Source organism: Octopus bimaculoides, chromosome 7 (assembly GCF_046866305.1).
Source record: "Octopus bimaculoides isolate indiv1 chromosome 7, ASM4686630v1, whole genome shotgun sequence".
NCBI classification, from domain to species: Eukaryota; Metazoa; Mollusca; class Cephalopoda; order Octopoda; family Octopodidae; genus Octopus; species Octopus bimaculoides.
This window is the reverse complement of record NC_142934.1, coordinates 89,308,884-89,334,538: the sequence shown is the minus strand read 5'-3', so window position 1 is coordinate 89,334,538 and position 25,655 is coordinate 89,308,884. Positions and strand designations below refer to the sequence as shown.

Sequence of the window (25,655 nt, the reverse complement as noted above, 5' to 3'; positions counted from 1 at the left end):
AGGGGATGATTTGAGAGAGATTCAGCTGCTATATCTAGCAGGTTCTGTGACCATATAGAGGCTGCTGAAGTTGGCTCATTGTAGTTGCCATCTGCCATGACACAAAAAGCAGAGGTGACAGATCCTATTTCCTATCACAGTTAAGATTCAGTCTTGACTGACAGCTTATTTATTTAACCCTGATGTTTACAGAAAGGCCCACAACACTGGGTAAATATTTTCATATCAGAGGAACTGGCCACCGCTGCCCTTCAGGGAGGGCATGGTGGAATACCTAAATATCATTTTTGCTTTCAGAATGATTACTAAACGAGAAAGTACTTTCTGGATCAAAATACCTTTTACTTGTTTCAGTCATTTGACTGTGGCCAAGCTGGAGCACTGCTTTTGAAGAGTTTAGTCCAACAGACTAACCTCAGTTGTTGTGCTGTTTTTACCAATCTGGTACTTATTCTATCGGCTTGTTTTGGTGAACTGCTAAGTTCCAGCAACGTAAACAAACCAATACTGGTTGTCAAACGGTAGAGAGGACACACACACACACACACACACGTGTGTGTGTTTGTTTATGCCTCCCCCCCACACACACACTTGATTACTGGTGCTGGTCTGTTTATATCCTCATAGCTTAACAGTTCAGCAAAAGATACTGATAAAATAAGTACCAGGCTGAAGCAGGAAATAAGAACTGGGGGTTGATTCATTCGACTAAAAGTGGTGCCCCAGCATGGCCACAATCTAATGACTGAGATAAAATATTTGTGTGTATGTAGGGGGCTTCCACACAGTTTCTTTTTTCCCCAGATTTACTCACAAGATATTGGTTGGTCCAGGGTTATAGTAAAAGACACCCAAGGTGCCACTCATTGCAACTAAACCAAAATCCACAAAGTTGCAAAACAGGCTTGTTAACCACACAGTCACTCTGGTGCCATTCCTGCCCATTAATATAAATTTATAATATAGATGGTCCTACCCATTAATATAGATTTAAAATTTTTGAAAAATGGCAAAAATTTGACAAAAAATGTTTCATGGCTATAAACAGACATCTTATTAACGGTAATTTTTTACTGGGTACCTCAGCTAGTTTCAAAATAAAATTGTTCATTTAAAACATTTATTTCAAAATAAATTTAAAATTTATAAATGGCAATAAAGCAATAGCTGACAATTTTATGGTTTTAGACAAACGAAAAGTATGAAAAATTCTTGATTCTGTAATTTGATTATTTGATTGTTAGAGCATAAAGTATACAAGCGGCCCTCAAAGAACTTTCTACGATTAAAGTGGCCCACAATGTAATTTTTGTTGGCCAGGTCTGCCTTATATGAGGCTGCCTGAATTCAGCACATTGTCCCCCCACCCATTGACTGCTGTCTTCCATTGTCTATCACTAACAATACTTTTTGCTGTGAATGAAACATTTGGTGGGGGGGGTTATTTGCTTTATATGTTCAAGCATTGCTGTGTTGTTAAGAAATTCAAATTTTCAGCCATGTGGTTCTAGGTTCAGTCTCACTGCGTGGCACCTAGGGCAATTGTCTTCAACTATATCCTTGAGCTGACCAATGCCATGCGAATAAATTTGGTCAAAAGAAACTGCAGGGAAATCCGTATGTGTGAAGTGTTTTGCTCATGAACACAACCTACTACCTTGTCTGGGAGTCAAAACTGCAATCTTTTGATCATGAGTACAGCACCCTAACCACCAGGCTATATACCTTTACATTAAACCTTTTTGTAGACAGAAAACCTCAATTTACTATTTAACAAAAAATGTTTGGAAGGTGAGGGGACATTTTTTTTTTGTTTTTGTTTAGTATGTTTTATATTCTGTGCCAACTTTCCTTTTTTATTAATGTTACAGAAGACAACATTAGCTACATGCAACCAGCTTTGCAAAGCGAGACCATCACTCCTGTGTACAACAGAAACACTCATCTCAAGAGGAACATGAGTACTGTTAAAGAAGACCCTGACATGCCGGACGAAGATGTTATCGTAAGGAAATTTGCTGATTTCGTTTTATTTACTTTATATATTTTGGAACTAACACAGCTGTAATATAAAGCAGATTTGTGCAGATTTTAAGCAGAATGTTCTTTGAAAAATCAATAAGAAATAGAACAAATAAGTTTTTTTTTTTTTTTTTTCTCTCCTTCAATAATCAATATGGGAAAATATAAGTTTGCACTAAAATGATCTTTAAGAAATTTTTTTTTTGTTTTTGTTATTAATTTAAATGAGGTTTGTATGCTATTAGGAAAATGTCATTCTTTTAATTCCATTTTAGTTATCCAAAGAAGCCTAAGCAATAATGTTACTGCTTGGCATGGTATGTTGTAATTGGCTCTTGTAATGACATTTAACAGAAAATATTTCTTTAACAACTACTTTGAAATAAATACATCCAATTGATGCACTATTGAGTTACATAATAGCTTCTACCACATACCTACCTCAACCGTACAAGTGTACAAAACTGAATATTAAAATAAAATGAATTTTCATCCTATGAATCTATGCAGGTCATCTTTGAGCACTCTTTTATGCTTTCAGATTCAGTTTATATAAATATTTTTTTAAAAGATTATTTTAAGTAAATCTTTTTTTTTTCTTTTCTTCCTAAATTATATTTGGAAGTATTCAGAAAACAATTGATTACTCTCCAAGAAACCTCTACTGAAACGCTCTTTATAAATTTTCTTTCTTTCTCTAAAGTTATTGGAGTCCGTTCTTATTAACCTCTTCCCTCCAATGGATGCGGCTGATTGATGGAATCATTCAGTTTACATTTGGAATTATGTTATTTTAAGTCAAGTGAGATCCATCATCATTGTCATTTAACATTTGTTTTCCATGCTGGCATGAGTTAGATAGTTCAACAGGAGCTGGCAAGTTGGAGAGCTGCATCAGGCTCCAACTGTCTGTTTTGGCATAGTTTCTACAGCTGGGTGCCCTTCTGAATGCCAACCATTTTATAGTGTACTAGGTGCATTTTACATGGTGCCAGCTCAGGTGTGTCCACAGGTGCATTTTGCATGGCATATTAACTTAAAATATACACATTACTAGATACTGATACTCTATTGTTTCTGGTTGTCCTGGGTATGGTTTTAAAACTGCACCCAATAATGGGGCTCTAGGTTCGGTAGTTTCAGCATCTTGAAGAGTGTGGATCCCTCTCATAGTCACTATTGTTCCTAGGTCTTCACTGACCTGGATTAGAAGCAATTGTCAGGATCTCAGCTCTGGGTTAATAAGCATGTCATGGAATCGTCACTGGAAGAAGGTTACTCACAGACACCCTAAAAGACCAAGGGCAGATGAGGTTCCTTGGCTTTTTATCTGTGTATCTCTGTTCAACCTTACTACTGGGTTTGTGGCCCTTATTGTATCAGATCAATACAAGTTTGAAGGACATGAGCATGGGACTGGCTCTGCACAGAACCATGTCCACCAAAATAATAATAGTCATCATGTTCTGCAAAACCCAAGACTCCAGTGCCCACTCTATCACACTTTATTCACAAATCCAGGGATGACAAGGAAGGAGGTGATGGGGACAAGTAGAAGGCTTCAGCATTGACCCTGCACACAGGTGGCCACGGGGGTGATGGTCATTATTCAGCAGTGTCTTGCAGGACCCTCATTCATTGACCTAACGAGTCCACCACTGCTTCTCATACCTTGATACTTTCAGACATAAGCATTTAGAAAAAAGGCAATCAAAGTCAGTTTTAATTGTTTAAAATGGCTGTTGAAGGTAGCTTTGGCAAATATTTGTTCCTGCTGTCGAAATTGCTTTATTTAAGTCTGCTTTTAACAGATGTTCTCTTAAATTATCTTTTTGAAAATACCAAACTGCTGAGGTAAAGACTTAAACATTGGTGACCTTTGTTAGTATATAGGAAGAATTTTTTTTTTTTGAAAGCCATAGGTGCCGGTGTCACTGTGTGGTAAGAAGTTGGCTTTCCAACCATGTGATTCTGTGGTACCTTGGGTAAGAGTTTTCTACTATAGGCTCAGGCCAACCAAAGCCTTGTGAATGGATTTGGTAGATGGAAATTATGTGTGTTTGTGTGTCTCCACCACCTCTGACAGCCGGTGTTAGTGTGTTTATGTCCCTGTAAATTAGCAGTTCAGCAAAAGATGTTGATAGAATAAGTATCAGGCTTAAAAAGGAAAAAAAAGTATTGTGATTGAGTCATTTGACTAAAGATTCTTCAAGGTGGTGTGTACATTTGTCTGTTTGTCTTGACACTGCAAGACAGTTGTGGTGAGTGTCATTCTCTCTTGAATGTTGTGTCATTCATTTCCAATCTTGTACTAAAACATGTCTGGTTATGAAGAAATATCACCTTACCCCATCTGATCCATGCAAGCATAGAAAAGTGGATATTGTGCTCCAGCATGGGGCACAATATCCACAAAAGAATAAGAGAATTAAAACGATAATGATGATGGTTGAAACAAAAGCCTGATTCCTTCTTCTCTGTCGAATTTTTCGTGTCTAGATAGAGGGGGAAAATGTTATTTCGTTTTATTATAAGACTATTAGCTTTACAGTTTGAATGGCACACAATTTTGACAGAAAGTTGCTGTCAAACAGCAGCTTTGTGTTTATCACAGCAAGCGTAAATAATAGTTTGAAATACCAGTCTTGTTCACGCTAGAGGTTTTTCTCCTGTAAATTAAGAAGTGGGTGGGGGCGCAACTGAGAAAGTATTTCAGTTCACTTCAACTAAAATAAATGAAAATAGCAAACAAAAGAAACAGTAATGTCTAAAACCCTTTATTAACCGTAATCACCAATGAGCGAGATAGTGAAATAGCTGTAACTTTCCATACTGTTTGTATTGGCAGAAGACAACCCGGCCAGTAATCGCCAAACTGAAAGCCAACACAGCAAGACTAAGAATGAGTATTAGCGCTGATGATCTGCTTGGTAAAACGGTAAGTACTTGTTTTCTTCATAAAATTATTCAGGAATTTTTCAGCAATATACAGTGTATTGTACATGTCTTGTTAACCATGTATTCCTGTAGAAATGTTTCCTTCTTTATTTCTTTCTTTCTCTGATTCCTGCCTGTAAAATCACGCAAACTTTCTGTTATATCGGAATTCCTGGTAGGGTTTGATAAATTCAGTGACTGTATGAAAGGAATAATCATGAATTTCTTTTGTTTTCGGATGTCAGCTCCCTGTCTATTATTTGACCCTGAAGTTGTGAAAACAGCAATGGAATTTGTTTAAAAGTTATCCGGTCCATGATCTTTTGCTGCAGATCTCCATTTACTTACATCTGCATATTCACTCACTCACGCATACACAACACCATGCATTCACATGCACCCACACACATTCAGACATGCCCTCACACAATCACACGCACCCACACACATTCACAAGCAGCCACACACATTCACATGCACCCACATGCATGCATGCACACATTCACTCTTCAGATTTATTCACAGGCATTCACCTTCACACATACACATTCATACATTCCTGCATGTTCTTATCCACACACATTTTCAGATGCATTCACCGACACATACACACATAGATGCACACACATTCACATACTCTTATTTACTCATTGAAGCATGCACACCTACACACCTTCCTACACATGCATATTTAAAGACGCACACAATTCAGTCATGAACATGTTCAGTTATGCACACGTTCACAAGGATTCACATTCATATATGCATATTTTCACATGCAACCATGATTTCATGCACACACACACACACACACACACACACACACACACACATCTACTATTCATATACACAAACATTTATACACACACATACACCTACTCCTATTCATATATACAAACATTTATACACACACACACACACACACACACACACACACACACACACACACACACACACACACATGTATATTCATACATGCATTCATTTACATAACTTCTTTGATTAAAGATGTACTAAATAGTATTTGGTTTGCACTAGTTCAACTTTTCTAAGGTTAACCTCTATCTGTTGGATGAAAATTTCCCATTTATTGGGAAAATATTTGATTATGTTTGGTGACTGAGAGAGTTTATTTTGCTCAGTATTGAATATTTTATCAGAATCAATCAAAAAGTACCTTTACATAACTGAAATACCTCTGACAATAATTGGGTAAACACAAACACAATCTTAGAATTTCTAAATTTTGTTAATACTAATTGAATAAACCATGACTTTTTTTTTCTTCCTATTTTGTTTATGTTGTATGAATCAGATATCGGAAACTTTATCAAACTCTTGTTCATGCTTGCCGTTTTTAAGATGATGAGCAATTGATATGACCTGCTTTCTCAGATATAACAATAGAAGAGGTATCACAGCAGAAAAGCAGTGTCATAGCCAATTATTTAGTCAGCTTCTGTTTCCAGATACCATCCAAAGCTAACTTTAAAAATGTCATACTAAATTTGTGCAACTTCCATTGAACAGTCTTTGAAAGCATTCGTGAATGACAACGATTCCAATTATTTCACATATCAAAGATAACAATGTTGAACAAATGCACTTTTCCCTGTGTGTTATTAACACAACTAAAACTCACCTATGACCAGAAATTTTAAGCTCTTTGTATTGAGTAAATGAAAGAAAATAAAAATAAGATTACAGGCCCAGGCATGGCTGTGTGGTAAGAAGTTGGCTTTCCAACCACATGGTTTTGAGTTCATTGCCATTCATGGTCCTTTGGACAAGTTTTTCTTCTGCTTTAGTCTTGGGCCAACCAAAGCCTTGTGAGTGGATTTGATTGGTGGAAAGTGAAAGAAGCCTGTTGTATGCATGTGTGTGTATGTGCGTTCCCTACAACCACTTGACAACTGGGGGTGGTGTGTTTACATTCCTGTAACTTAGTGGTTTGGCAAATGAGACTGATAGAATAAGTACTGGGGTTGATTTGTTTGACTAAAATTCCTCAAAATGGTGCTCCAGCATGGCTGCAGTCCTTCCAACTCCCTCCTCACCCTTCACCTCCCTCCTCGCCCTCCCTTTTCTCTTCCCTCTCTCTCTTCTCTCCCTCCCTCTCTCTCTTCTCTCCCTCCCTCTCTCTCTTCTCTCCCTCCCTCTCTCTCTTCTCTCCCTCCCTCTCTCTTCTCTCCCTCCCTCTCTTCTCTCTCTCCCTCCCTCTCTTCTCTCCCTCCCTCTCCCTCTCTTCTCTCTCTCTCTCCCTCTCTTCTCTCTCTCTCTCCCTCTCTTCTCTCTCTCCCTCCCTCTCTTCTCTCTCTCCCTCCCTCTCTCTCTTCTCTCTCTTCTCTCCCTCCCCCTCTATCTTCTCTCCCTCCCCTCTATCTTCTCTCCATCCCCTCTCTCTCTTCTCTCTCCTCCCCCTCTCGCCCACCCTTTCCTCTTGCTCCTCTCCCCTCTCCCCTCTCCCCTCTCTCCTCTCCTTTTCCTCCCACTTCCCCTCTGTCTTTCTTACTTTACTCCTCCCATCGTCCTCAATTCCCCTTTTCCCTCCCTCTTCTTTCTCCACCCTCTTCTTCCCCTAAGTCTGCTTCCCTCCCCCACCACCCTACACCATATCTCTCTCTCTCCAACACCATTTCTCCTTTGCTCATCTCAACAAACAAATTCTTCTGCTCAATCCATTCCTATCTCAAAACTGCAATCCTCTTACCATTCTTTCTCTTATACAAAGCTTTCTGCAGAAGTTCAAACTAATCCCCAACCACATTCACCTCAATTCTGGAAGCATCTAGAAATGTCACAAACGCTGCCCCCCAGCCTACCTTTGACTAAATTAATTTTCAAAAATATAATTTTTCTTTTCTTTTCCAGCATGAAGAATTGGTTTTACTGCTTATTCAGTTGCGACGTAACAAAGCTAAATTTGAAAAGAATCGAATAAGCCTGCGCGAACAGATTGAGGCACTCCGACCTTTTGAACAAGAATACAAACGACAGTAAGTATTTCGAGAGGAATCGGAAATTCTTGTTTTACATAATTTATATTCTAGCAATACCTTTGTGTGCTGGCACCACATAAAAAAAACACCCAGTATATTCTTTAAAGCGTTTGGCATTAGGAAGGGCATCCAGCCATAGAAACCATGCCAAAATAAGCAACTAAGGCCTGTAGCTGCACTGTGGCTTGCCAGCCCCTATCAAACTGTCCACCACATGCCAGCATGGAAAATGGACATTAAATGATGGTGGTGATGATGGCATTTTTGTTTAGTTTCATTTCTTTTTCTCTGATTCTGATCTTCATCAGATATTGTTAAACTTAAAACCAGTTCAGATATTGTTTGAGAGATATTTGAATCCTTAAAGACTTTCCACTTCAGTTTGTCAGAGAGAAAAAAAATTTCTCATTTAAACAAAAAGATGAGATTTTGACAAAATTGTTGTCATTATCATCATCGTCGTCATTTAACGTCCACCTTCCATGCTGGACAGTTTGACCGAGGGCTTGCAAGCCAGAAGGCTGTACCAGGCTCCAATTTTCTACAGCTGGGTGCTCTTCCTAACGCCAACCATTCCGAGAGTGTAGTGGGTGTTTTTTACGTGTCACTGGCACGAGGGCCAGTCAGGCGATACTGACATCGACCACACTTGGATGGTACTTTTTACGTGCCACCAGCATGGGAGCAAGTCAGGCAGCACTGTCAATGACCATGCTTAAATGGTGCTTTTTACACACCACCGGCACAAGTGCCATTCGGGTGGAACTGGCATTGGCCATGACAACACTGTTGTCTTGTCATGAAGAATTTTTTTTCTCCAAGACAAACTGCAGTGAAAAGTCTTTTACAGGTTCAAATATCTCTCAAACATATATGAACTACTTTTAAGTTTGTTTAATCTCAGTCACTGCATTGCACATCTGCTCATGAATCAGACGCTAACACTTACTGTTGATTAACTTATGAAACTGTGATTGTAATTAAACTGTTTCATTAGAAACTTCTTTTCTGACTGTGAGCAATGTAATAAATATTGCAGCTTTGACAGATTTCATACATTTTATTACTGAATCTGAATAATTATCTTAGTTTTGCCCTTGTAGCTTCTTAGTTCTATTATTACCTCTGCCCTAGCGAAGGCAGAGGTATTGTTTTTCAGTTGTGTTCGTATGTTTGTCTGTAGACAAGATATCTCAAGAACTGCTGAATGGATTCGGATGAAACTTTCAGCGATGTGTGGCCTCATGGCTGGCACAAACTGATTAGATTTTGGGATCGATCTGGTACCAAACAAGGATCCTGGATTATTTTTCCATTTTTTTACTTCATTTTTGAGAGCGGTCAGGTTCATTTTTAGTATTCTCATTTGTGAGAACAGTCGAGTTTATTTCAGATATTCTCATTTTAAAAATCATCTCTGGCTAATCGTTGAGAGAACGTCAGTGTTGCCTTGGCGGAGGTTTGTGCTCGCTGAGTGCTCGTTGCTATTTGTTTTATGAAAAACAAATTACTGCTTCATTAAACATTTAGCATTTAAATCAGCCATTTTTGGCCTCAAAATTCCACCTGTTTTATGTCCAAACTGGCCAGATCCAGCCATTCATACCTACACTAAAATGTCATTCTAAAAGTAAGTAACCACATCATTGCTACAAGATAATCCATGATTAATCCAATACAATAAATAAGTCTTACATTTGAAAGAGTAATCTGAATGCTAAAGCGTTAACGACCATTTCAAAGGAAATATTTAATCCCAATATCCTTACACAGACTTGCTGAACATAATGCAGTGTTAGACTTTCATCTTGAAGATAAACATGGACATTATATGGAGCTCAAGAAACAGTGCGATGATGTCGAAAACAAAGTGAGTTATTACATAACATTTATTGTCTACTTTCTTTAGGGCTTTCTTAAGGGGACAAAGTGGAGGCGCAATGGCCCAGTGGTTACGGCAGCGGACTCGTAGTCATAGGATCGCAGTTTCGATTCCCAGACCGGGCGTTGTGAGTGTTTATTGAGCGAAAACACCTAAAGCTCCGCGAGGCTCCAGCAGGGGATGGTGGCGAACCCTGCTGTACTCTTTCACCACAACTTTCTCTCACTCTTACGTCTTGTTTCTGTTGTACCTGTAATTCAAAGGGCCAGCCTTGTCACACTCTGAGTCATTCTGAATCTCCCCGAAAACTACGTTAAGGGTACACGTGTCTATGGAGTGCTCAGCCACTTGCACGTTAATTTCACGAGCAGGCTGTTCTGTTGATCGGATCAATTGGAACCCTCAACGTTGTAAGCGACGGAGTGCCAACAACAAGGGGACAAAATCAATACCAGACAACATGCTTTGCAACATTTCCTCTGGCTTTACATTCTGAATTCAAATTCCACCAAGTTTAACTTTGTCTTTCATCCTTTTGGGGTTGATAATATAAAGTACCAGTGAGGTACTGGGGATTAATGAAATCAACTAGCTCCCTCCTGCTAAATTTCAGTCTTTATGCTTATAGCACAAAGAATCACTCACTTTCCTTTTTAATCTACGGCTTGTTAATTTCTTATTTTATTGTCCTTAGAATTAAAAAACTTAACACAAGTTTTCATTGTTAAGGCAATTTTTTTTTCTCTTTCTTTTGTAGCTTGAAATGTATAAACCAATTGAGAGTTTAGTGGACAACATGGTAACCATGGGAAGTTTATATGGTGGAAATAACTACATGTTAGCTACACAGTACCGCAAGGTATGGTTCCCTTCGATATTTACAATGAATCTTCATTCTCATAACTGTAAACCACTTCTAAAGAACCAAATTCTTTGATTTATATATTTACTGACACCCACACAATTACTGTAGAGACAATTTGTTTTTATACATACACACATCATCATCATCATTCTTTTATTCTTTTACTTATTTCAGTCATTTGACGCATCCATGCTGGAGCACCACCTTTAGTTGATCCCAGGACCTAATCTTTCTAACCCTAGTACTTATTCTATTGGTCTCTTTTGCGAACCGCTAAGTTATGGGGACGTAAACACACCAACATTGGTTGTCAAGCAATGTTGTGGGGACAAACACACATACACACACACACACACACACACACACACACACACACACACACACACACACACACTCACACACGATGGGCTTCTTTCAGTTTGGACTCACGTTTTTGTGCACAATGCTGTTGTTGAACCTCCGTTAACAGCACCAAATGCAGGTCTTTTCCATTTCCTTTCACACATGGGTAAATTTTTCACTGTAGACCTTAATAGTTGTAAAGACACTTTATCAGTGGATAGACTAAAAAAGGCCTTCATAGAGAAATCTGTCCTTGTTCCCACTGCAGACGACACACACTACATTACAAACACGGCCCGCACCCCCACCTTCACATTCCATGACTACCATTGGGATTGATCAAGTACCGAACAAGGATTCTAGATTAATTCACGATTTTTTTCCTAAATTTTTGAGAGCGGTTGGGTTCATTTTTAGTATTCTTGTTTGTGAGAGCAGTCACGTTTTATTTCAGATATTCTCATTTTAAAAATCATCTCTGGCTAATCATTGAGAGGACATTGGTGTTGCCTAGGCTGTGGTTTGCGCTCTCTGACTGCTTTTGTTATTATTATTATTATTAAGGCAGTGAGCTGGCAAAATTATTCATGTTTCTACATTCTGAGTTCAAATTCCACCAAGGTCGACTTTACCTTTCATCCTTTTGGAATTGATAAAATAAGTACCAGTTGTGCCTTTAGTAGAAAGGATTATTATTATTATTATTATTATTATTATTATTATTATTATTATTATCATCATTATTATTATTATTATTATTGGCAAGTTGTTTATCTTTCAGCACATTCTCCATCCTGATGAGTATATTCCTCCAAAGAATATGATTGAGTTCTCTCGCAGACATCAAGAAGAGCAGATTTTCCAACAGATCGAGAAAGATGTTCAAGAGTTGACCCAAGATGAAGCAGATTTGGAGGTTTGAAATTTTTTAATTTTTTTTCTATTTTTGATGAATTTGGTGGTCTGAAGAAAAATACTCAACAATCGAAATTACTCATGAAGTTGAGCCACAAACTGAAAACGCCTGTTATGTGACGAAAATGAAGAAGTATTCAAATTGCAAATTTCATAATTATTAACATGTGCATTTTAATGAAAAAAAAATTCTACATTTGAAAAAATATGCAAATTGTTGGGGTCATGTAGTGTAATCCTGTATAGGGAACAGGGGTGTTGGATAAACTTAGGGGCTGCCTTGGAAATACACACACTAACAACTTCACTGTTTAAGGTATTACGATGTGATATGAGGAAAATTTGGTTGATATTTCTAGCAGATCAACCAACAATGTAGAAACACCCTTATTGTTTTTGTATTGTAGTGTGTGTGTTCTGTGCATGTCTGCTGTTAATTTATCAGACTTAATCAAACAATTCCAGTTCTTCTGAATGACAGTTTAAATTACTTCACAAACATTTTATTTGGTTAGAAATTATCTTCCTTCGAAAAACAATTTCATGGATAAGTATTTTAAATTTAAATTGCACCTCTGTCCTTCATTATTATTATTATTATTGTTATTATTTTCTGTTTTTTGGTTGTCTGATTTTAAAGTCTGACATTTCTCATTAAAAACAATTTCTATGCTATGTAAAGTCCATTTCTACATTCTATAACTACATAAAACCACAAGAATTTCAATAAATAAATAAACAATAATGTGTAACTGTTTAAATAATTCTGTTAAAGTACATTGGAAATAATTGAGGGAAATAAATTATTGCTTCAATGATTATACATATATGATGATGATGATGATGATAAAATAACGAAGGCAGCTATATGTAATATAAAACCACCAAGATGGAAAAATTCAGTTGTCACAAATTGTGAGTGACAGTGCAGGGTAGCACCTACATTGCTAAAAATAAGAGCTAAAAACCCTTAGAGCCACAAAGAAGAATATGTCTGTGCACTGACAAGGGAGATCTTGCTTGCTGTGGGGTGGTTATCTCCCCTGTCAGTGCATAGATATGTTCTTCTTTGTGGCTCTAATGGTTTTAGTTCTTATTTCTAGCAATGTAGGTGCCACTCTGCACGGTCAGTCACAATTGGTGTCAATTGAATTACACACACACACATATGCATATTCATACACACACACAGACACATATCCACACATTCTCACAAAGAGGCACTTTGTTGGTTACGACGTTAAGTGTTCAGTTAATCCAATCAATGGAACAGCCTACTCAAATTAATGTGCAAGTGGCTGAGTACTCCACAGACACACGTACCCTTAATGTAGTTCTCAGGGATCGTCTGTGTGGCCCAGAATGAAGCAAGGCTGGCCCTGAAATACAGGTACAACTCATTTTTGCCAGCTGAGTGGACTGGAGCAACGTGAAATAAAGTGTCTTGCTCAAGGACATAACACACTACAAGTAGTCAAACTCCTGATCTTATGATTGAGTCAAATACCTGAACCACTAAGCCTTCACATATACACAGGAATATGCAGGTGTGGCTGTGTAGTAAGAAGTACATGGTTCCGGGTTCAGTTCCACTGCATGGCACCTTGGGCAAGTGTCTTCTACTATAGCCTTAGGCCGACCAAAGCCTTGTGAGTGGATTTGGTAGATGGAAACTGAAAGAAGCCCATATATATACACACACACACACATACATGTACGTGTGTATTTGTGTCTGTGTTTGTCCCCTCACCATCGCTTGATAACCGATGTTGGTCTGTTTATGTCCCCGTAACCTGGCGGTTCGGCAAAGGCAACTGATGAAATAAGTAGTAGGCTTACAAAGAATAAGTCCTGGGTTCGATTAGTTTGACTGAATGCTGTGCTCCAGCATGGTCACAGTCAAATGACTGAAACAAGTAAAAAAATGCTTATTGGTTTGTCTTGCAGGAAAAAATGGAGCGGTTGTACGTACTTGACAAATTAATCCAGGAGAAGAGTTTAGCAGTGACGGGTCTCAAAGAAGATAAGGTTTGTCTGGATTTTGTGTGGTTTCTTAATCGAATCAATTGTTGAAGATAATAATTGTATTAAATTTCAGTTCATTAATTAAATTGTTCAAATAAAATATCTAAGTTAGTTATGATTGTCTGTCAAATGTATTTTGTTTCTGTGTCAGTAAATGGCCATCAGTCTTTAAAGATAAAATTGACGTTTTGGGCGCAAGAGTGGCTGTGTGGTAAGTGGTTTGCTTACCAACCACATGGTTCCTGGTTCAGTCCCACTGCGTGGCACCTTGGGCAAGTGTCTTCTACTAATAGCCTCGGGCTGACCAAAGCCTTGTGAGTGGATTTGGTAGACGGAAACTGAAAGAAGCCTGTCGTATATATGTATATATATGTATGCTTGTGTGTCTGCTTGTCCCCCCACCATCGCTTGACAATCGATGGTGGTGTGTTTACGTCCCCGTAACTTAGCGGTTCGGCATAAGAGACCGATAGAATAGGTACTAGGCTTCCAAAGAATAAGTCCTGGGCTCGATTTGCTCGACTAAAGGCGGTGCTCCAGCATGGCCGCAGTCAGATGACTGAAACAAGTAAAAGAGTAAAGAGAGTTTTGGTAACATCACCACCACAGTCAGCATCTTCATCATCATGATTTTGCATCTGCTTTCCTTGTTGGCATGGGTTGTCCAGTCTGTGTCAGTTCTTATTTGGAGTTATCACCTCCTCCTGGTGGGATACAGGACTATGTCTTTCTTATGTATTTAATCTTTCATGTGGTGTCTATGACAGGCTGCCCTTCCTAGCACTTTACACAGTGTGCACTGGGTACATTTTCTATCGGGTCATCAGTGCTAGTGAAGTCTTCATATCCTCAGGAGCCTCTCGACCTTGCATTGTTTCTGCTCTTTCAACAATCGCTTTGCACTATGTACTAGTCTTGGCACTTGTAAAGTCACTTTCTCCGTAATACTGTCGTATATCAAAATATTTTAAATGAAAATTTAAAAAATGATATTAAAGTCTGGAAGGTGTTGTTTATAAGCCATTTAAGAAACACACAAAAACCATTCGATTCACTTCAACATTTAAATTTAATTTGTCAAAATATTTTCGTTGCTTTGAAACCATGACCTGTTCACAACATGGTGTGTGTGTATATGTGTATACCCTTGTCCAGATGTCATGTGATGGTTGTAAATGAGCATCTTCTGTGTTGTAAGAAGCTTGCTTCCCAATCACATGGTTTCAGGTTCAGTCCCACTGCATGGCACCTTAGGCAAATGTCTTCTATTATAGCATTGGGCCAACCAAAGCCTTGTGAGTGGATTTGGTGGATGGAAACTGAAAGAAGCTAAACGTGTATGTGTATAAATATGTATATGTTTGCATGTCTGTGTTCGTCCCCCCCCCCCCACTGCTTGACAACCGATGTTGGTGTGTTTAAGTCCCTGTAATTTAGTGGTTTGGCAAAAGAATAAGTTCTGGGGTTGGTTTCTTTGACTAAAGGCGGTGCTCCAGCATGGCTGCAGTCAAGTGATTGAAACAAATAAAAGAATATATGTGATGTTGTTTGTTCCCAGCCTTCCATGAAAAAAACCTGTCTGACCATTTGAAATATAACTTTGCCTGGAAACAGGGTTGGCAACAATACGGTCATCCACCTGTAGAAAATTTGCCTAAATAAATTCCATCTGACCGATGCCAGATTGGGAAAGTGGACGTCAGATTTTGACGACAGTGAAATGTCTGTTATTATGTTTGTTACTAGATGATAAATTGACAGAACTGTTAGCATGCCAGGCGAAATGCTTAACAGTATTTCGTCTGCCACTATATTCAGAGTTCAAATTCTGCTGGGGTTGACTTTGCCTTTCATCCTTTCGGGGTCGATTAAATAAATACCAGTTACACACTGGGGTCGATGTAATTGACTTAATCCCTTCCACCAAATTTGAGGCCTTGGGCTTCCAGTAGAAAGGACTGTTTGTTACTGGTTATTTATTAATTTCATGTTGTAATTTCTCTTCAGGAATCACTCGAGACGACTCTTAGAGGTGTTTTAATTGAGCAGCAGAACCAACACACCATCGATCCCCGGCAGCTTGAACATTTCCGCCACAAAGAACATAGCATTAAGCGGGAACTCTCTCGAGCAATGCAGCAATTAGCAGAAGCATCAAAGGTAAATACCTGACAATTTCCGAAAATATTTGAGGTATTGAAATTTTAGATTGTGTAAGGTGTTTCAGTTGAATATTCGTCTTTTAATAAAACAAATCTGACCAAACAGCAACACTATTTTCAGGTTGATTTTGGATGTTTCTCTCAGGTTGTTCATTTAAGCAGATTTTTAGATTTCCGCTTGTGATGTTCGTTGAACAAATAATGTTTAGTATTGCTTAGTCAAAGAAGGAAATGTTTTTTTACAGAGACTTGAAGAACTCACTGCAGAGAGCAGTAAACTGGAGCATGAAATAGCTTTGTTGCGCTCAAAAGTGCATGGTGACCTGAATCGAAGTCGAAGTGCACCGACTTTGGTGAGTTTGATTCTTTTATCCATGTTACCATGTTTCTTTTACATTATTTACATTCGACGGATATTTGTCCTCATCTTGTTTGTTGTTAACACAAGGACAACATTCTTGTGTCTTGATAATGAACATTCGGTGAGTGCGTTCTTTGTTTATAGTTAATAATAAATGTGATAACTAAATAGTACAACTCGTGTTTTCTTTGTGAGTCCCCCGAGAGGAATACAACATCTTAAATATAGAACTGTATGTTTCTTTTGAAATACATTATCGTTGTTTCCATTAATTTTGAAAATAATTAATTTTGTAAAGTAGTTATCATTATTAAACTGGTGTAAGGCGGTGAGCTGGCAGAATCATTAGAACACTGGGTGAAAAGCTTAGTGGTGTTTCATCTGCCTTATGTTTTGAGTTCAAATTCTGCTGAGATCGACTTTGCCTTTCATCCTCTCGGGGTTAAGTCAAGTACCGGTTGAGTACTGGGGTCTGTGTAATTGTCTATCCCCCTCCCCCAAATTTCAGGCCTTGTTCCTATAGTAGAAATGATTATTAAGCTGGTGTTTAGAGCATAAATTAATATAAATTACATCATATGTAAACAACCATAAGTTTGTTTTCGAAGCGTTGAAATGTATTGTAAAACAAATAGAAAGATATCTGTTTTTCGGCTCTTAAAAGGATTTTATCCTTTATACATACTGTTCAGTATTTATGTGTTGAAAAAAATTTATCTTTCTACTTCTACAATACATTTCAATGCTTCGAAAGCAAACTTATGTTTGTTTACGTATGATGTAGTCTATATGATATCTAGCATTTCTGGATGACTTTATAACTTCTAAAATTGCCAAAGAATTCGCCGGTCAGCAGTTTAGTTTAACGACTAAGGTTTGTTGGAAGATTTTAATTTAGAACTTTTGAAAACAAGACATTTGTACTCAGAGCCAGAGACGGTTTCAGCCGGGTTGGTAACGAAAGGGTTAAAGGGTAGAGCGCTCCAACTGGATATTGGAGGGGTGTGAGTTCAAGCTTCATGGCTGGTTGCTGGCAAATTTTATGCTCTTAAAAAGATTTTATCCTTTATATATATACTGTTCAGTATTTACGTGTTGAAAAAATATAAATTAATATGAAATTTTGAATAAGGGTTTTCATGTGATTTAAAAATCAGGAAGTTTTTATCATACAACCAAAGTTGAAATATTAAAATTATTATTAAAATGACTGACGGGGATGCTTGAGGTAGATATTTTTCTTTTTACTGTTTTCAGAACAGATTGAAGTTTCATATGTTGACGAATAATATTCCTATTACTTTTAAGATTATTCTATTAATTCGGCGAACACGCAGAACTGTTAGCAAACCGGGCACAATGTTTAGCAGCAGTTCATCTGTCTTTGCATTTTGAGTTCAAATTCTGCTGAAGTCGACTTAGCCTTTCATCCTTTCAATGTTGATAAAATAAGTACCGGTTACATACTGGAGGTCAATGTGATTGACTTATCTCCACACCCGTAATTGCTGGCCTTGTGCCAACATTTGAAACCAATATTATTCTACATCTCTTTATTGCAAAGATAATCATTCAATAATTTCCGTTTCCAGCCTGGAGATCCTAGCAACACTCGATACCAAATGGAAAAAGATTTACATCGTGTACAGGATGTAATGCTTAATCTGAACAAAGAAGCTGCCCGTTTATCGGAAGCTTTAAATACTCTAAAATCTCCAGGATCTGTGGGTAAGTAGAACACATAATAAAATTTGGTGCAATTTCATGAGGAATTATAATTCATAAAAACATGCAAATATCTAAAATTAGATTCATCGTTATCCTAATGAATGTTTTCTATGCTGGCATGTATTGGATGGTTTGACAGAATCTGGCAAGCCAGAGGACTGTGACAAGTTCCAATGTCTGCTTTAGCATGGTTTCTATGGCTGGAATGCCCTCTCTAACGCCATCCGCTTAACAGAGTGAACTGGATGCTTTTTATGTGGCACTGGCACTAGTGACGTTGCCAAATAACTTGTATGTTTACTCTTTTTTTTTTTTTTTTTTTATACTTGTTTCAGTCATTTGACTGTGGCCATGCTGAAGCACCGCCTTTAGTCGAGCAAATCGACCCCAGGACTTATTCTTTGTAAGCCTAGTACTTATTCTATCGGTCTGTTTTGCCAAACCGCTAAATTACGGAGACATAAACACACCAGCATTGGTTGTCAAGTGATGTTGGGTGGGGGGTGGGGGGACAACACAGACACACAAACATATACACACACATATATATATATATATATATATATATATATATATACACACACATATATATGACGGGCTTCTTTCAGTTTCCGTCCACCAAATCCACTCACAAGGCTTTGGTCGGCCCGAGACTATAGTAGAAAACACTTACCCAAGGTGCCACGCAGTGGAACTGAGCCCAGGACCATGTGGTTGATAAGCAAGGGGTGGTGTAGGTACAGAAATTTGAAAATAAACACAAATCATTGGAATAATAAACAAAATTTATTGCGAGGCACTGTTGCTGAATAGGCATGACTGTGTGGTTAACATTTGCCTTGCACTTCCATGGCTTTGAGTTCAATTCCACTGCTCAGCACTTAGGCAAGCATCTTTGCCTGCCATAGTCTCAGATCAACTAACACCTTTATCTGTGAAATTTAGTTGTTGGAAACTGTGGAAGTTCGTTGTTGGAGTGAGCATTTTGTTTTGTTTTTGTTTTTGGACATACACTTAATTTCTTGCCTGATGTAACACCACCACCTGACTTTTGATGTATTTAATGACATCCTCAACATCACTTATGTCATTTTCCATCTCCAATTCTCATCCTCTCTTCTAAAATGTAAATAATCATATCACACCTCTACAACAAGAAACCTATTCTGTTCCAGCCCTTTCTCTTATAATTTACCCCTCTCTACTCCTTATTCTCCTAGTATAATGTTCCCCCATTTCCATTCATGGCAATCTTATTAGTGCTGATGGCACATAACAAGTACCCAACACATATGTGCCAAAGCAGAAATTGAAGCATGATGCCGTCCTTGGGCTCATCAGATCCTGTCAAACTATTGAATCCATACCAGCATGGACTCCTCCTCCTTGTTGTCATTATCATTGACCACCACCACTACCACCACCACCACCATCACCACCATTATCCTGTTGCAAGCGTTTGGGTCAGGCTTCTGGTTTGAGAATAATGTTCTCTCTTTATCTTACCACTCGTGAAGGTTGTGATAAAGATCTTGCACATTGCCCTTCCTTTTCTCATTAAACCACACACAACAATGGTTAAGCATTTTCCTATAGACATTGCATTTGCAGTTCTACGTAGAACCTATGAATATTCTATTTGCCAAAACTTATACCCATTTGGCAACAAGTTTTAATCCTATTTCACTGGTAAATTTTGTTTAAAAGAACAACTTGGTCCCATGTAATATGTAAATATGTGAATTTGAATTTAAAAACATACAAATGAATGTGTGTGTGTGTGTGTGAGAGAGAGAGAGAGAGAGCAAAAAAAAAGTAAAAGTAAAAGGCTACACAAATGCAACCATAATTCTTTGAATAGAAATTAATACATTCAGCACCCGTTTCTTTTCCTCAGAAGAAGAACTAAGTAGGATTCCAAACCAATCGACGACTTATTATGAAACGGATCTTGACACAAGAATCACTGTTGATTTGGCTGTACAGTTCAAGTTAGCAGATAACGATCAAGGAAATGGCACGTTTCAAGAAGATAGACCTGGTTTTGTTGAATATATTCAATCCAAATCAGCTCCTTCATCAGAAGGAAACAATAGCTATATTGATAGTAACTCAGTACCCAGTCCTATCTACGCCTTCAATGAAGAACCTTTACAAGCTGAAACACAAATCAGACAAGTTTACTCACAGGTAAGTATTGAGTTCTTATACATTAATGGATATTGGAAATGTATAACAATCTTTAAAATTTTGTTGTATCTCAGGAGGAGGGTCGTTATGTCAACAATACACATACAGGCGGTGAGCTGGCAGAATCGTTAGCACGTCGGGTGAAATGCTTAGCGGTATTTCGTCTGCCGTTACGTTCTCAGTTCAAATTCCATTGACTTTGCTTTTCATCCTTTCGGGGTCAATTAAATAAGTACCAGTTGCACATTGGGGTCGATGTAATCGACTTAATCCCCTTGAACAACTGATTAATTAAATGGTTAGCCAATTGTCAAATAAAGAAGTGAAATAGAAACAGTGTGTGTTTATTATTGACATAATGACCATCCTAAGATTCGACAGAATATCAATGATTTCAGTGTAAATACTTTTACCATAATTTGATAATGAAGGATTACACATCTTCATTTGAAACATTGTAATATTCTTTTCTTTTCCACAGCCACCGTTTGAAGGGAGTGGCCCAAGATTATTGACCGCTGATGAAGCAGATGCACCTGAAGCAGAGGATAACTGGAATATTGAAGAAGCAGATGATAATACCAAAAGATTCTTTGGTAAGTCCCAAAGATAAATATTAATTCTCTTTTGAAAGTGATACTGTGTCTCATGGCACTCAGCAGTTGATCTATCTTGGCACTTGGTCTGTTAATCACAAACATTCAACCATGTTCATGGGCCAACGTAGGTAATTTACAAAATGATGAGGAAATTTGCAAGTCCTGGTTTATGCTGATATTTGCTCTGACAATCTAATTAGGATTTCTCTGTTGTAGCAAGAGCCATATTGTACACCTTTGATTGTTTATGCCAGCATGGAAGGCAACGGACATTAAACGATGACAACGATTATGGTGGTTGTAGTTCAAAAATTGCAATTTATGTTTTGAAAACTTTTTTTTTTGTATTTCCCATCTATATCATTCATTGATATTTCATACACATTCGCATTTGATTCTATAGTTTCAAAAAAGAACTGAAATATTTATTATTGCAATTGAATAGAAAAGGATAGATATGCTTTTTTTTTTTTTCAGCGATCCCTGTTTGGGACTTCCTGAAAAATTTATAATTTCCAAAATAATTCACATATGAAGAAAATTGAAATACTATTTATTATTTTAACTCCTAAGACACCTGGCAAAGACAAAAAATATGAATAAAAAAATTTGGCAGTTAATGGGTTAGGTTAGAGGAAGGTGAATATAAGAGAAGTGATACGGAGGATTAGACAGGATGAGTGGGTTGGTAAGTTAATCTGTGTGGAAGGGGAATGGCAGATGGAGATAGAGGAATATTGTTCTGTATAAAAGTTTTCTTAACAATCCAAGGACTTGATGTTGAATTTTCAGTTAAATAGATTTGAAACATTCATAGGGAATATTCCTAACTCCATGTAAGACTTGTTAGAGAGTTTGTCCCTTAATCATTCAGAGCAGCATTATCTCTTCTCTAAGTTCCCATTTAATATATTTTCTTCTGATCTAATCTAGGTTTATTACCGAAGGAACGACCCCGGGTACAAACTGTTCGAGATGTGAAAAGACAAGCAGAGCAAAGACGTGAACGTGTCGGAGGAGGAAGTGATAGAATGAGAGGATACCCTGGTGACGATGGTGAATGGGAAGACGAAATTAGTAAGTTATCACATTGCCTTATTTTCTTTATACTTTCCCCAATATTTTAAGAAATTTCCTCATATAAAAGATCGTTTATTAACTGATTCTTATTTGAAAATTTATTTTGTTTATTTATAAGTATTTATTTGTTTATTCCATCCATTTCCATCATCCACTATTCCTGGAAGTGTTGTCTGGGTGGAATCCTTAGGTCCTTCCTCCAAAGGGTCCTATACTGTTGTATCTGGGGACAGTCATTCTTTTTTAATGCCTTATAATTTAACACACTCACCGGTAAAATTTCCACTCATTTACTTATTTTTCTAAAATTTTATATATATATATATATATATATATAATTACTTTGACCCCCCAGTACTCAACTGGTATTATTTTATTGAACCCGAAAAGATGAAAGGCAAAGTGGAGCGTGGCAAAATTTGGACTCAGAGCACAGAGACAGATGAAATGCTGCAAGGCATTTTGCTCAATGTGCCGACATTTCTGCCAATTCATCAAAATGTACATTATTTATATTTGCTGGATATTTGTCCTCATCTTGTATGTTGTTAACACAACGTTTCAGTTGATATACTCTCCAGCATTCTTCAGGTGTCCTGGGGAAATTTCAAACCTGCATTCTCATTCCTGAGGTATATTTCGATGTTATTATTCAGGTCACAGCCTGGAATTGAACTTGGAATCTTGGGGTTAGTGGCCCATGCTCTTAACCACTGCACCATATGCCTGTGGGCAATTATGGAGTGAATTTTAGGGCTTATAAATCTAATATTTTCTTAAAATTCACTCCATAATTGCCCACGAGCATATGGCATAGTGGTTAAGAGCGCAGGCTACTAACCCCAAGATTCCGAGTTCGATTCCAGGCAGTGGCCTGCATAATAATAATAACATTGAAAAATACCTTTGGAATGAAAACCCAGGTTCTAAATTTCCCCAGAACATCTGAAGGAGGCCGGAGGGTATATCAGCCGAAATGTGTTAACAACAAACAAGATGAGGACAAATATCCATCAAATGTAAATAATGTATATGATTCTAGAAATATTGCTTTGGAAAATAGTCTGAATTATTATTATTTAATAACTGAAAATGGAAATATCAGAGAATGTGATATAACCAATAAGAAGTTTGGCTGAGAAGGACAGTTTCCTGGACAATCTCATCTTATTCCATTATTTTATTGAGAAGTAAACCACTCTAAATTGGACAGAGAAAGCTGTAAATAATAGTATATAAAAACACTTTTTGATGGAAAAAGTTGCTTTTCAATATTTATGTGCTATTTATTGTTTTGTGTGTGTCTTGAAAGTGTATAAAATTCTTCTGATGTTAGCTACACTGTAACATAATTTTCTATCTTGGGTGGGTCATTATGCCATTACTAAGCACACACACTGGTTCTGTTTCACTGCTTTATTATTTAATTTCAATTGGCTAACTGTTTAAACCAATTAACCAATTGTTTGATTTGCTTTCTCAGTTTGTCTGTCAACTAAGTTTGTCAAAGTCTTTTTATTGTTTCAAAAGCTGATCTAGAGTAAAGAGGGCATGTCATTGATAAGGTTTCCTAATGATGATGAAAGCATTTTGACAAATCTGATTGATTGATTAAACCAGTAATCAAACAGTTATTTAGTTAAATGGTGAACCAATTGACAAATGATATTGAAAGAACTGAAAAAGAACCAGTGTGTGTTTGTTGGCATAATGGCCTTCTCAAGAGACAACAGAATCAGTTTCAACATATTCACATCAAGAATTTCACAAACCAAATAAGAAAACAAAATACCCTGAATGAAATATTTCATGAAATAGTTATTTTACTGGTAATACCTTACATCTTATTATTAATTCCCGATAATCTTACTGCCACCAAAATTCGGTGGTTGTAGAGGTGGGGGTTTAATTTTTCATTGAAGTAAGTATCCAAGTGTAATTTGTTGCTTAAACTTATGTTTAGTTTTCACTTAACCTACTTTGAAGAGAAAATAAATAAATAAAATAAATAAAAAGGATTAACTGAAGTCATTCCTCTCATTTTAGAGTTCTTTTCTTTTTTTTTGAATATTTGTTTTTCAGATGAACTTTGGAAGCAAAACCTCCCACCTGAATACTTTGATCTCCAAAGTTCCAATGAAACACCTTTAAATTCACATGTTGCATCTAATTCCAGTGAGCAACAACCAACCTATCCCCCAACATCTCAGCCATTAATGTTATCTCTTCTTGGAGACCAATCATTATCACCACCATCTTTGCCTCCAGAAACTTCCGTTTCCAATAACAATCTTTCAAATGATGATCTCTCATCTCATCCACCTCCATTACCATCAAATAATTTTGACACACCTTTAGTAGAAACCACTACTACTGTCTCCCATGCTGTTCCTACCAATTCTTCTGTTAATTCCTCTAAGCCTGAGAATATCCAGAGGCGTTCATCTCTACCTTCCTTACCTCAGCGTTTGCTTGGGCCCAAACCATTTGTGCCTTATGAGGGCCCATCACCTTCTTCAAACAAGGAAGTCCCTGTAGAAACGTTGTTGCCAAAAAATGCCAACAAATCATTCACTAGTATCAGTAGGTCTTTGGTATCTCAGTCTACGTCATCCAGTACTATGCAGGCTACTGATTTTAATACACCAACCCCTTGGGGTACAGGTATGCATAATAAGTATTGATTCACATCATTGCCTGAAAATTGCCTTGCATTTAAATTAAACATAGACCTTTACTTTTTATCTACCTTTTAAGAACAATTTAGTTTCTTGCAACCTTAGTTACTGCTTCATATTTATTTTCTATGCTGCAATTTAAATTTCAATTAAACCTGCTTTGGAATGCCATTCTGTCTTTAAACATTCATCTCAAAGTTTATTTAATCCAGTTGAGGTTTTCATATTTAAAAAAAAAACATTATCTCCTTAAAGAAAGTCTTTTAATAATTATAGTAATTATGGCATCGAGCAAATAATGATGGTGAGATTTACATTTTTAAAAATCTGTTTGAGTTCCCTTAGATAGAGAAGTTTGTCCATATGTTAGGGACCACATTTCTCTGAACTAAATATTCCCAATTCTCTTTCTCACTCATAAAAAAAAAAATGATTTCGCTCTGTCTCATTTGAGTGCAACACATAACCAGTTGGCTGTCTGAAGTTTGTATGTTTTTTGTACTCTTGTACTTGTTTCAGTCATTTGACTGCAGCCATGCTGGAGCACCGCCTTTATATATTTTTCTTAGTCCTTAGGACTCGTATGGTTGGTTATCCGATTTCCATGGCACATAAGTTACCAAGATCACAACATTTTCCCTGAATGGGGACGCTGGTTTGTTGCGGATTTTAAGGCCAACAATTTCGAGGGGAGGGGGTAAGACTGCTACATTGACTCCCAGTAATTGACTGGTACTTTATTTTATCAACCCTAAATAGATGAGATGCAAATTCGACCTGAGCAGGATTTCAAACTCAGAACACAGAGCCAGGAGAAACGTTGCTAAGTATTTTGTCCAATGTGCTAATGAATCCACCAGCTCGTTACCT

The 25,655-nt window shown here is 37.4% G+C and overlaps 1 protein-coding gene across 6 annotated transcripts in view; it reads left to right on the top strand.

Moving 5' to 3' along the window:
- LOC106880977 (uncharacterized) overlaps positions 1-25,655 on the top strand; it is a 169,550-nt gene that overhangs the window by 121,077 nt on the left and 22,818 nt on the right. For 4 of the 6 annotated variants that reach the window (XM_089355598.1, XM_089355600.1, XM_089355599.1 and 1 more), the window contains 14 exons: positions 1,872-2,005; positions 4,871-4,960; positions 7,831-7,955; positions 9,732-9,828; positions 10,598-10,699; positions 11,829-11,963; positions 13,910-13,990; positions 15,995-16,147; positions 16,395-16,502; positions 18,103-18,238; positions 20,136-20,428; positions 20,910-21,024; positions 21,961-22,104; positions 24,190-24,771. In XM_089355598.1, coding sequence (XP_089211724.1) covers positions 1,872-2,005; positions 4,871-4,960; positions 7,831-7,955; positions 9,732-9,828; positions 10,598-10,699; positions 11,829-11,963; positions 13,910-13,990; positions 15,995-16,147; positions 16,395-16,502; positions 18,103-18,238; positions 20,136-20,428; positions 20,910-21,024; positions 21,961-22,104; positions 24,190-24,771 — 2,295 coding nt within the window. The remainder of the gene's footprint in view (positions 1-1,871; positions 2,006-4,870; positions 4,961-7,830; positions 7,956-9,731; positions 9,829-10,597; positions 10,700-11,828; positions 11,964-13,909; positions 13,991-15,994; positions 16,148-16,394; positions 16,503-18,102; positions 18,239-20,135; positions 20,429-20,909; positions 21,025-21,960; positions 22,105-24,189; positions 24,772-25,655) is intronic. The other 2 variants (XM_089355602.1, XM_089355603.1) reach the window with 1 other exon arrangement.